This window comes from Rhincodon typus, chromosome 47 (genome assembly GCF_021869965.1).
Source record: "Rhincodon typus isolate 14 chromosome 47, sRhiTyp1.1, whole genome shotgun sequence".
In the NCBI taxonomy this organism is placed as follows: domain Eukaryota; kingdom Metazoa; phylum Chordata; class Chondrichthyes; order Orectolobiformes; family Rhincodontidae; genus Rhincodon; species Rhincodon typus.
This window is the reverse complement of record NC_063378.1, coordinates 6,089,854-6,101,903: the sequence shown is the minus strand read 5'-3', so window position 1 is coordinate 6,101,903 and position 12,050 is coordinate 6,089,854. Positions and strand designations below refer to the sequence as shown.

General features: G+C 43.2%; 1 protein-coding gene across 1 annotated transcript in view; it reads left to right on the top strand.

Annotated features, from left to right (window-relative positions):
• LOC109923512 (myelin-associated glycoprotein-like) overlaps positions 1 to 7,722 on the top strand; it is a 32,883-nt gene extending 25,161 nt beyond the window's left edge. Inside the window, 6 exon segments of the mRNA XM_048620582.1 lie at positions 782 to 1,063; positions 1,989 to 2,264; positions 3,024 to 3,317; positions 4,846 to 4,942; positions 5,243 to 5,324; positions 7,075 to 7,722. Of these exon segments, the coding sequence (XP_048476539.1) occupies positions 782 to 1,063; positions 1,989 to 2,264; positions 3,024 to 3,317; positions 4,846 to 4,942; positions 5,243 to 5,324; positions 7,075 to 7,233 (1,190 nt within the window). The 3' untranslated portion in view covers positions 7,234 to 7,722.
• Positions 7,723 to 12,050: the final 4,328 nt, after the last annotated feature.

Here is a 12,050-nt window from a genome sequence, read left to right as displayed (position 1 = left end):
AACTGGCTGAAGAGCATTTTTTTGTGCTGTAATTCTCTATGACTCTATGGCTATGCCTGTCGTTCATGCACGAACACATAGGAACACTCATCCCTAAACTAGCCACGTCTGCAAAAATGCATGGGTGACTAAACTATTTTCTGGTGCTGCTACAATGGTATGTGTGTGTCAGTATTAGCAGTGATTCACTAATGACGTGCTAACAGTGCAGCACTCATTCTGTGCTGAGCATTCAACAGTACTGCTCTGACAATGCAGCACTCATTCAGTATTGACTGACAGTGCAGCGAATTCTTTGTAATAATCCTCTGAAAATGTAATGCTCACTCAGTAATGACTGGTCAGCTGTGTGGCACTCAGTACTGAGCCTTCAACAGGGTAATACACATCCAGTACTTATCCCCAGTCAGTGCCATTTATACTCAGTACTTACGCACTAAAAAGGCTGCACACCCTCAGTACTAACTCTCTGATGGTGCAGTGATCCCTCAGTACAGTTCTCTCACAGGGCTATTTTCCTTAGTACTGATCCACAGACAGTGCTACCTTTCCTTAGTACTGATCCACAGACGGTACTGTCTTCCCTGAATACTGACTCTCAGAGTGTTGCACTCCCTCATTATTAACCCAATTAGTTTGCTGTACCCTCTGGTACTGAATTGTAGTGTTTGTCTGGTTTCTGTGCTTTGCGGCAACGGAACCTACATTGATTACCTGTTCTCAGTGTCTCTCAAAATGCTTCACAGACAAGGTGAGTTAATTCATCTGTATTTGTTTTTAGATGCACCACGGAATCTCTTAATTACTTCTCCTGTTGTGATTGAAAATTCATCAATCAATATAACAGAGGGGAATTCTGCAGTGATAATCTGCTCTGTGAACAGCTTCCCAGCTTCTAACCTGACGTGGAGGCATCTTAATGTCACAATGAACAGTACAAGTTCCGACAATGAGGTGTGGTTGGAGATTCCTCACGTTACATACAGGGAGACTGGAGACTATCAGTGTGTGGCAGAGAACGAACATGGAGCAGAAAACAGCTTCGTAACCATCAATGTGCAATGTGAGACTACTGTTAGATTTGTTCATTGTTACAATATCTTTAGAGGGGCCATTGGCATTATCTTGTTTCTTCTCTGGATTTCTTCAAGCCTCCCTCATTGCATGGCTCCAAATGTTATCCACTATGATTTCTCTTTATCCCTTTTTATATTTACCCCCAATTTCTCCACAGTTGTTGCTAAGACAAAGATGGTTCTTCATTTCTATGCCCATACTTATCTGTCTATCTCAGTCGAACTGGACTTAACTCTCCCTTCTAGCTCCCAACCTTCTACTCTTTCTGTAAACCACTCATTTGTCTTGATCTCCAACCAGCTGAATCTGAACATCCTCGGCCATACACCCACATTTCAAAAACCTTCACCCTCCTCTCATCCATTTTCTGCAGTCTGACTCTCCTATCCATCATTAGTGACAGCACCAACATTTTCTCAGCTTCAGGCTGATGTTTTTAGATGTTGAGACTGAAGTCACTAATCACGGTGCCTGCTGTTGTTGTTCTAAGCCACATTTCAGACCTGGATGTAAATTTGATGTTTATCATCAAATCAAGTATTGGAAATTGACCACTCTTCCTACCTCGGTGTACCCAATCTTGATATCCCCCTTGCCATTTAGAGGCGTTATGTTTGACATTGACACCTTCATGTTCAGTCCAAGTGTCTTCCTATGTCTTTTGTCTGGGTCCATCATAATCTATTGCCTTGTTCAATTTGTGTGCGTGGTATCAAATGCACACCAGAGATTACACAGCCACATCTCTACAAACAAATTCATATCCCCAAGAGACTGTTACATTTACAGTGTCTACACACATCCACATGCCTGTCATAAACACAGATACTTTCATACTTTCCTCTTTTAAGATCTTGGAGGATTGTGGGGCATTGAGATTACCTGGTGATGCTCCTCTGCTGTTGTTCCAGATGCCCCACGGGAGACCAGAGTGTCCACCAGTGGAGCCTCAGGTGGGATCAGAGAGGGAAACGACGTCACACTAACCTGTTCCAGTGAAAGTGCCCCGTCGATATCTCATTACACCTGGTTCAGGATCGAGGGAAACACCAGCACCCAATTAAACACAAGCAGCCGGATTCTCTCCTTCACTCCAGTCACACGGGGGGATGATGCAGGTTTCTACTGCACAGCAACAAACCCATTGGGTGACAGCAGCTCCAACACAACCCACCTGAATGTGGGATGTAAGCAGTTTACTCTGTCTCTTCTTAAAACTCAGGGGCTGTCTGTCCGGGGGCAGCTTACCCACTGTATTTTTGAATAAAGAGCCTCCTCACTGCTGTAAACTGTCCCTCACTGAGATACAGTGATATTAGGATCAGTGACTAACAGTTTGGCTGCTAAGGAGGAGAAAGAGGGGCATGGAGGATTAGGGAGGAAATTTCAGAGCTTAGAGTCTCAAGCAGCAGAAGACACTTAACAATGGTGGAGGGATGGAAATCAGGGTATGTTCAAGAGGTCAGAATTGAGAAAGGTAGAGATCTTAGAGTGGGTGTCAATGGTGTTCAGCTAATGATAGAGTGTAATTACTGAATTCAATTTGGTGCCAGTTCACACTTCGGAGCATCAGAGTTTTGGATGTGGGAGGTGGGAGACTAGCAGAGAAAGTGTTGAGATACTTGATAAAAACCAAAAGAACTGCAGATGCTGTAATTCAGGAACAACAACGAAGTTGCTAGAAAAGCCCAGGAGGTCTGGCAGCATCTGTGAAGGAAAAGACAGAGTTAACGTTTTGGGTCCATGACCGGGTCACCGGACCCGAAACGTTAACTCTGTCTTTTCCTTCACAGATGCTGCAAGACCTGCTGGGCTTTTCCAGCAACTTTGTTTTTGTTCCTGTTGTTGAGATACGAGTTTAGAATGAAGTATGGCACTGATGAAGATTTTAGTGTTCAGGTTGTAACTCCACTATTCTTGATTAATTGCTGTCATTCCCTCCTGAGATGGTCCAGAGCTTTCCCAGGAGTCGGAATGTGCTTGGAGGGCAGATGGGATCACCTGCGTTTGTGTGGCCAACTCAAACCCTCCTGGACACCTCACTTGGCACCTGTCCCATGCCAACCTCAGTGGTAACCAAACACACGGAGGTTTTGAGTCACAGCAGCTCAGAGCGGGCCATCTGGTGATGGGCTCTCTGTTCCTTATGGGACATCAGGATGAAGAGGAAGTGATGGCATCATGCTCGGTTCGAAACCCACATGGGGCAACCATGTTCAAGCTGCATCTTTGGGTCAAAGGTGAGAGGATTAATCTCTGATTAGTTGGTTTTACTCTAAACTCTCAAATCCGCTTCTTCTCCCTCTCTACTTCCTTTAAGTTGCTCTTTCCCATCGGCCTCTTTGACCAACATGTCCTCTTGTGATAATGACAACACTGGATAAAATTCAAGTCAGGCCGTTCTTTTATTGGGAGTGGCGGGGAATGTCAGGAAGCACTTTCTTCAAATAAATGTGGCGTGGGATGTGGAATCTTGAACTCCATCCAACACCAACACCCTCCCAACTGCAAGTAACTTCCATTCAAAATAAATGCAGACAGCACAGCAGGGGTGCTGTCAAAGCGGGTAGTGGGGGAGAGTGGTGTTGGGTGGAGGAAGGTGTTCATGGTGGATGTCTCTGCTCTGATGCAGACGGGAGAATGTGGGTCTATCAGGGCTAGTGGGGGGGCCTCGGAGCCATTGGTAGGTGTGTTGGAACAATCAGGGAAGAGTATTTCAGGTCTTCCAGAAGGGCTGGCGGCTGGGAGATTCAGACCATTGGCAGGTTGGGCAGTAGGTCTGATCCCAGCGGTTCAGGTCAGCAATAGGGAGGTGGTGAATCCTTTTGAGTTGAGGGCATGTCTAGTTGGGTGGTGCGGTTGATGGGTAGGAGGGTCAGAATGGCATTGGATTGGTGAGAAGTGGGATGGTGCCTGGTCAGAGGAGGAGTGATTGCCAGAAGCAAGGGCTCAGGTGAGGTAGAACTGGGGACTGTGTGTTCAGTTGTGATCAGTTTAATAGCTATCCAGATGTTAGACTAGTTTTCTAATTGTCTGACGTTTCCTGGGTAATTAGGAACATAGGCAAAGTGCTCCCCTCCGAAGCCTCTGACTTTAACGGGTTCTGACAGGGGAACTGCCAATCAGAATCTTCAATTTCCTGGACAATTCCCATGGTGGCAGCTGCTTGTGGATTCTGCAGGGTCCTGACACACAATTCCCATCTGAATGTTCCAACAACTAACTGTCCATTGGAATATCTGGACCAATGTACATTTAAGTGATACATAAATTACATCCAAAATGAAGGCTTGCATGAATATATTGCTGACATCGTGACAGAATACATTTATAGTAATTGTTGCACTTCATACATGTGGTAATTTCTTGAATGTAGGAAGTGTGACTGTCAAGACCCCAGAAAAAGCAATGTGATCATGAGGTAATAATCAATTATTTGTCAGCTTAATGATGTAAAGACAGAAATTATGAGGTGGGGCACTAATGGCCCATTAGTGAAGGAAACCCGCTGTTTTATCTCAGTCAGTCTGTATAGATGGCTCCAATTGCAAACTCCAATGTAGTTACCTCTTAACTGTCCTCCAAACTCCTCTTGGCTTGTGTCAAACCAATGGTTCAGGAAAAAGCCATCCCACCACCTTCTCAAGGGGCAATAAATGTCAACATTGCTCAAGGATAAAATGTTTAAAAATGGAATACATCATTTCTCAAGATACATCAGACCATAATTCCAAACTATAGCATAGTAATTAATGGCTGTTTTTATAGGGAGAGACTCCAATAAATGGAAAGTGGGATTGGTCATGGCTGGAATCATGCTGAATGTTTTCCTGGCTGGAATATTAATCTTCCTGTGTGTGCGCAAGTAAGTGGAAATGCTTCATTTGATTTTACTCTAAGTTTTTACTTCCACTTTCGTTCCCTCAGTCAATAACTGTTACTTTGGGGTGACGTACCAGATAGTTCTGTATGTGGTTCCCATGTCCTGATGATCCAGAGCAGACCTTTCATTTGTTCTGCATCCAGATGAATAGCTATGAGTTATCGTAATCTGGAACATGATGCCTGAAAAGGGAGGTGAAAGAGGATTCCAAACATGTAACTGTATCTGTGCTGTACTGACACTCTGATATACAATAACTACAGTGATATTGTGTTATTGCAGGAGAAAGACAGCGACTGAGGAGACAGCATCAAAGACCAATGAGATTGGATTGACCTACAGTCAACTCTCTGTGAAACACCAGGTACAGAAGCTGTTTATATTCACTCCAATCAATCAATTTCAGAGAACAAACAACATGGCACATTGCAATCATCAAGCCCAGGGATGTTCTCTACACTAGTAATAACTTCTCAAAGCCGCCAAGCAGTAACGGGACAGTGCATAGAGACAAGGACCAGAATGGACACATATCAGATTAGAAAGGTTTGAAGTTTGTGTGCAGCCAACATGGTTGAATATGCAACATGTCCCAGATTCCAAGACAGATTACCCATGGATTCCCACTTGTGGAACATGTAATGGCTCAGTGGGAAGCTCTCTCACTTGCCCTTTCTGAGTCAGAAGGTCATGGGTTTAATAACCAACTCCACAAATTTAAACATAACCAGCAGAGATGCTGGATACCAAGACAGACCTTCTCCAAGCCAACACCAACTTTCTTAAGCTACCCAGCGGTGATGAGACTGTGCACAGGGACAAGGACACAGAATACGCACAGATCAGATTCTAGCCAAACTGAGAGAGAAATGCAGTGGGGGGTGGGGAGGGGGTGGGGGTGGTGTTAGAGGTACATGCAGCCAAAATGATTGAACAACAATGACAAGAGAAGCAGGCAGCAGTTCTCCCTCAGTCCTGGAGCCTTTCATTATCTTCCCCCAAACAAAACAGCATTAAAAAAAACATAATGTGGGGACATTTGCCGTATGCAAATTCGTTGCTGTAATCATTGATGTAACGTAGGAAACACAGTTCAACTCCACAAATTTAAACATAACCTAACAATGCTGACATTTTGGGGTGTTTGTTCTGAGGGATTGCTGGACTGTCAGAGGGTCAGTACTGAGGATGCTGACCCTGTCTGAAGAAGGGTCATTGGACTCAAAACGTAAACTGCTTTCTCTTCACAGCTGCTGCCAGACCTCCTGAGTTGCTCCAAAAGTTTCTTCTGGTGTTGTTTCAGACTTCCAGCATCTGCAGTTCTTTGTTTCATTGTTCAAAAGTTGGTTGATATCAACTGTTTATTGTGTTCTTGCTTGTGGGACCTTTCTGTGCACAAACCGCTTCTGCACATCCTACACTACAACAGTGAACACTTCTAAAAGGTGCTGGCTCTGAAGGGATTTTTGAACTTTCTGTATGAGGAAAGAAGAGAGATCAAATCCAGATTGGAGAGTCAAACCATAGAATCCTACATTAGAGGTGAGAAACAGTAAAACAAAGGGAAATGGCGAGAGAGATATACAAAGAGAGAAAGTGATGATGGAGGGTACAACAGAGGGAGATAGGGAGAGAGAGAGAGAGAGACGGAAAAGGTTAAATCCACTAAACCATGAGACTATGCAATAAATTTAACCCAAGATGTGCCAGTAAATTATGTATCTTCTGTTTCCATTTCTCTGAATGGAAGTCTGTGCTGTTAGATGATACATCAAACCATTCCATCTGCCCTCTGGGGTGGAGGGGTGGTGGTGTTAAAGATCCCATGGCCACTATTTGGAAGAGAAGCAGGGAGCAGTTCTCCCTCAGTCCTGGAGCCTTTCATTATCTTCCCCCAAACAAAACAGCATTAAAAAAAAACATAATGTTGGGACTGATGTAACGTAGGAAACACGGTTGAAGTGTCTGAGGAGCATTTGGGACATACAGTCTCTGTGAACAATGAGCTCATCACTTTTGCCTTCAAGGTATGTCTCATGAGGCTGTGCAACAATTTAAATCTATCCGTGCCGGTAAATGATGTAAGAACACCTTCTGTTTCCATTTCTCCGCAGGGTTCACAGAACATGGTGGTTACTGACCTTCAGAACACAACCAGGGACACAACTAGAGAGGGAGAGACATCAGGTCCCCAGGATGTCTTTGATGGTGCAGTGGGCAGAGATACTGGACACCAAGACAGACCTTCTCCAAGCCAACATCAACTTTATTAAGCTACCCAGCGGTGATGAGACTGTGCACAGGGACATGGACACAGAATACACACAGATCAGATTCTAGCCAAACAGAGAGAAACGCAGTGGGGGGTGGGGAGGGGGTGGGGGTGGTGTTAGAGGTGCATGCAGCCAAAATGATTGAACAACACTGACAAGAAAATGGCGTTGCTCAATTTTGTTGTTAGTTCTAAACATGCTTTCAAAATGCTGCACCTTTTTCATGCCGTCAGAGATTGCACGAAGCTTATGAATAATTTTACATGTACTAGTAGAAGCAGTTGTGATGAAACTTTACAATATATGTTATCACTATTTGGGAACTTTGGTTCTATAATGGAAGAATGATAGAAGTTTATTCAGACGAAAGCAGCCTATAACAGAAGTGCTCTTCACAGCAGCCTCCAAAGCAGCAGCACTGTGAGAAAATGATCTGAAGATGGTGAAATTTTAATTCCAAATAAAATATGCCCAATGATGATCATGAAACAATGTGCTGAATGGTCTGTTTCTGCTCCTCTCTCTAATGGTCTTATGGTTTAACCTCTGCTTTTATCATAAAATTTCATCTATCTCAACAATGTTCTTTAAGAAGGAAATGTACTGTAATATATGCAAGTTCAAACTCACAGCAATGTGATTGATTCTTAACTGCCCTCTGAAATGGCCTAGCAAACTACTCAGTTGTGTCAAACTGTGAAAACTTCTCAGAAAAGGAACCAGACAGACCACCAGACACCAAATCTCAGCTCTGGAAGTAAGAATGGCAAAGTCCTCCTTACCAACATCAAAAAAGATGTGCCAAAATTTGAACTGATCCAGCAACTCAAGACTGGATATCCATGATGCGTGGGCCATCAACAGCAGAATTGTACTCCAATACAATCTTCAACCTCATGGCCCAGCATATTGCCCAATCTAGCATTTAAATCAGGCCAGGAGATCAACCCTGGTTCAATAGAGAGTGCAAGTGGGTGTGTCAGGGGCAGCACCAGGCATGCCTAAAAATGGGGTGTTCGCCAGGTGAAGCAACAACACAGGGCTATTTGCAAGTCAGTGAACACGAGCAGCAAATATTAAACAGTGCTAAAGCGACAGGTCTGCAGTCCTGCCAAACCAAGTTCTGAATGGTGGTGGACAATTGTGGAGAAGGCTCCACAAATATTCCATCTTGAACTATGGGGAAGCCGTGCACATCAATGCAAAAAATAAGACCAAAGTTTCTGAAACAACCTTCATTCAACAGTGCCAACTGGATGATCTGTCTTAGTCTCCTCCTGAGGTTCCCCAGCATCACAATGGCAGTTCTCTGTCAGCTTGGTTTACTCCACTTAACATCAAGAAATGGCTGATGCCACTGGACACTGCAAAGACTATGGGCCCTCACAATATTCTGCAATTTTGCAGCATCTCAAGCTGTTCCAGTACATCTACAACAATGGCATCGAAAGAAAAGAATAGTAATTTACTATCACTTGTATCTTTCCAAAATACACTGAAAATTGTTTAAGTCAACATACTCCAGCACCTGTATTAACAACAGAAATCACATGTAAAAAAAAAACACAAAGCCCACCTTCGTTCAATTCACATAGGTTCCCAAAGTCAAGGACAAGACAGGACTCACATTCTCACCCGTTGCAGAACATCAAAGCCGCCAAATCTCAGGCTGCACCACCGTGCTGCCAAAGATGCTGCAGAAGCCACCTCATTGCCGAGCTGCCGCTGGGGCAGACAACCAAGCTGAGCCTTGGAATCCCAACCGGAAGACATCGAAGAAGCTGCCTCAAGGAATCCAGGGCCGAGCCAACCCCATTGCTGAAGACTGTACTGACCCGGGCCATTGGAATCCCAAACTGGGCCCATCATGCTGCCAAAGACAATAAAGCCACTGAAGCAGACCAGCACACCGCAACACCCACCAGGTTATTATGCAGTGACCATAGGATGGCCCACACTGCCGCCACTACTGCAGCATCCTTCCTCCACTGAAGCCGTTAAAAGCAGCAATATGGAAAATTGTTGAGTGGAAAATTCTATCTCAGCTCCTGCATCAAACTGCATATCAATAGCAATTTACACAGCCTCAGGATATCCAAAACAATTTGTTTTTAAAGCACAATTTTGAAATATCATCATTGGTGGATTGTGGGAAATGTGATATCCACATTATGCACAGCAAGATCCCATGTGACGATGAATGCAGCCATTTTATTTTGAGCAATGTTGCTTCAGGGTTAATTGTGTAGCATGGAGAGCGCCCTCATGCTCTTTCATGGAATAATGACTAGTTATGTTTAGGAGAATCTTCTAATGATCAATTGTTCTTCAAGGATTTATTAATCTCACTTGTTAGTTTATTTAAAACAGCAAAACACATGATAGATTATGTTGCATACATTACTGTCAACTGATTTCTATGTGCAGCTTGCAGACTCACTAACTGCAGATTGTCACAACACACGCATATCATGTCAAGACAAGCCAGACAAAGAGAGACGCAGAGACAGACCAACAGAAAAAGGGAATTGGGGGGAAACGGGGTGTGAGAGAGAGACAGACAGACAGAGAGAGAAAGTGAGAGAGACAACGAGACAGCAAGAAAGAGATAGCAATGGTTAAAGAGAAAAAGCAAGAGAAAGTTATAGAAAGAAATAAAGAGAGGCAGAGACAATCAGAAAGAGAGAGGGAAAAAGAGAGAAAAAGGGACAGAGACAGACAGATAAGATGCACAGCATGGGAAACAGGTAAACCCATCAGTTCATGCTCCCTCTGCTGGATGCAGCGAGGAACTGAGACTTTTTTTAAAAAATTCAATTACAGGATTATAGGAGTCACTGAAAGGATTCATTGCCAATTTGTAACTGATCATGAAAAGGTGCTGGTGAGCTGCCTTCTTCATCCTCTGTGATCACTTAACAAAGGGAAATGTACAGAGGTGTTAGGGAGAGTTCCAGGACTTTGACCCAGCAACACTGAATGAATAACCATATATTTACAAGTCAGGATGGTGAATGCTTTACAGTGGAATGTTCCATATAGCCCACAAAGAAATAGGCATAACTGGGGTCCATGCCCACAACTTGGATCTTGGAATATTCCTTTACCCATTCCTACTTCAGCCACCACCCACAACTCTTTCTCCAGTACACCAAAGACATGGTCAGTACTCTTTCCATTTCTCATCCTGGATTGGAAAAATTAATCAATTTTGCTTCCAGTTTCCATGCTGCTCTCACCTTTACGTTGTCTATCGTTAGCTCCTCAACACCTGCCTCAACATTTCTGGGGGTAGGTTGGCCACCAATATCTACTACAAACCCACCAACTCCCACAGCTACCTTGACTATACATCCTCACACCTTGCTTCCTGTAAAGACACTGTTTCATTCTCCCAGTTTCTCTGCATCTGTCGCATCTATTCCAATGATGCCAACTTTGTAGAAGTCTACTTCTAAACTGTCCACCTTCTTCCTCAACCAAGGATTCTCCACCACTGTGGTTGACAGGGCCAATAGCTGTGTCTGACCCATCACCTGCACTTCGGCTCTCGCTCCTTCTCTTCACTCCCACAAGTATGGGAGTGGCTGACTTATCCACCAACTGACTTACTAAAGAAGTGCAGAAAATTTAAGTGTACAATGTAATGTCAGAAGGCATTTGACAGCCTGAAAGCTGTAACCCCAGTGTTAGCCACACCTAATTATGGAAAGCCATTCAAGTTGACTTGATGCAAGTGATTTGGATGTCAGTGCTGTACTCTTGCAAGAAGATGACAAGAAGATAGAAAGACCTGTTGGATATTTTTCAAGAAAATTGAATAATCAACAGAAATATTCTACGATTGAGAAGGAGACCTTCATCTTGGTGTTGACGTTACAACATTGCAACAATAATATTGCTGGTAATACGTCTGAAACAATTGTATATACCGATCTTAACCCCTTCAAGGTTTTAGAAACATTTAAGGATAAAAGTTCCAAATTGTTTGGATGGAGCTTATTATTGCAGCCATTCAATTTGAAAATTATACACGTGGCCGAATGGAGAACGTAATTGCCAACACGTCACGATTTTGATGAAGGAAGACGGAAGCGTTTGGTGGTGGGAGTAAAAATGTACTGAAATGGACTGTAGGAGTAAATGCTTGTATGCTCAGAGTCAAAATAATGTATATGGACTGCTGTGAACTAATAGCATAAGGCTAAGATTTTTAAAAATGAAGTCAGCTTTGTATATTGATTTTTTTTTAAGTAGGAAGGTGTGATGATACTGTGGCTTTAAGAGGTATATTTTGCCCTGGGTTTTTTCAGCAATGTTGAGAGAGAGAGAGAGAGAGAGAGAGAGAGAGAGAGAGAGAGAGAGAGAGAGGTGGCAAGTCAGCCTACTTAGCGCCACTAAAATAAACATTTGTGAAGCCTTGAAGTGTTTTATTTTGAATGTTGGGACAATAGAAGCAACCTGAATGAGTGGGGTCAAGCGGTCATAGAACCAGGATTTTTAATTTTAGTTTCTTAGTAGTAGTAACTGATGGAGTCTTGAAGCTGGATGTGGAAGTTGTTTTTTTCCTCTCTCATTTACAGCTAAAAGCTGAGGATTCTCTTCCTGCTGCTAGAATCATGTGAGACAATCTGTTTTGCTGAATTTGCCTTTTGCCAAAGGTGCATATATGGGATGTTACTGTTTCAAAACAGTCACTGTTTAGCAGTTAAATAGTCGATTATTCTGTTAAGTTTTCCAATAAAGTTAAATTATTCCAATTTCTTCTTTCTTTTGTTGTATTTTAACTCTAGTGTATGAATAACGTGTGTGTTGCT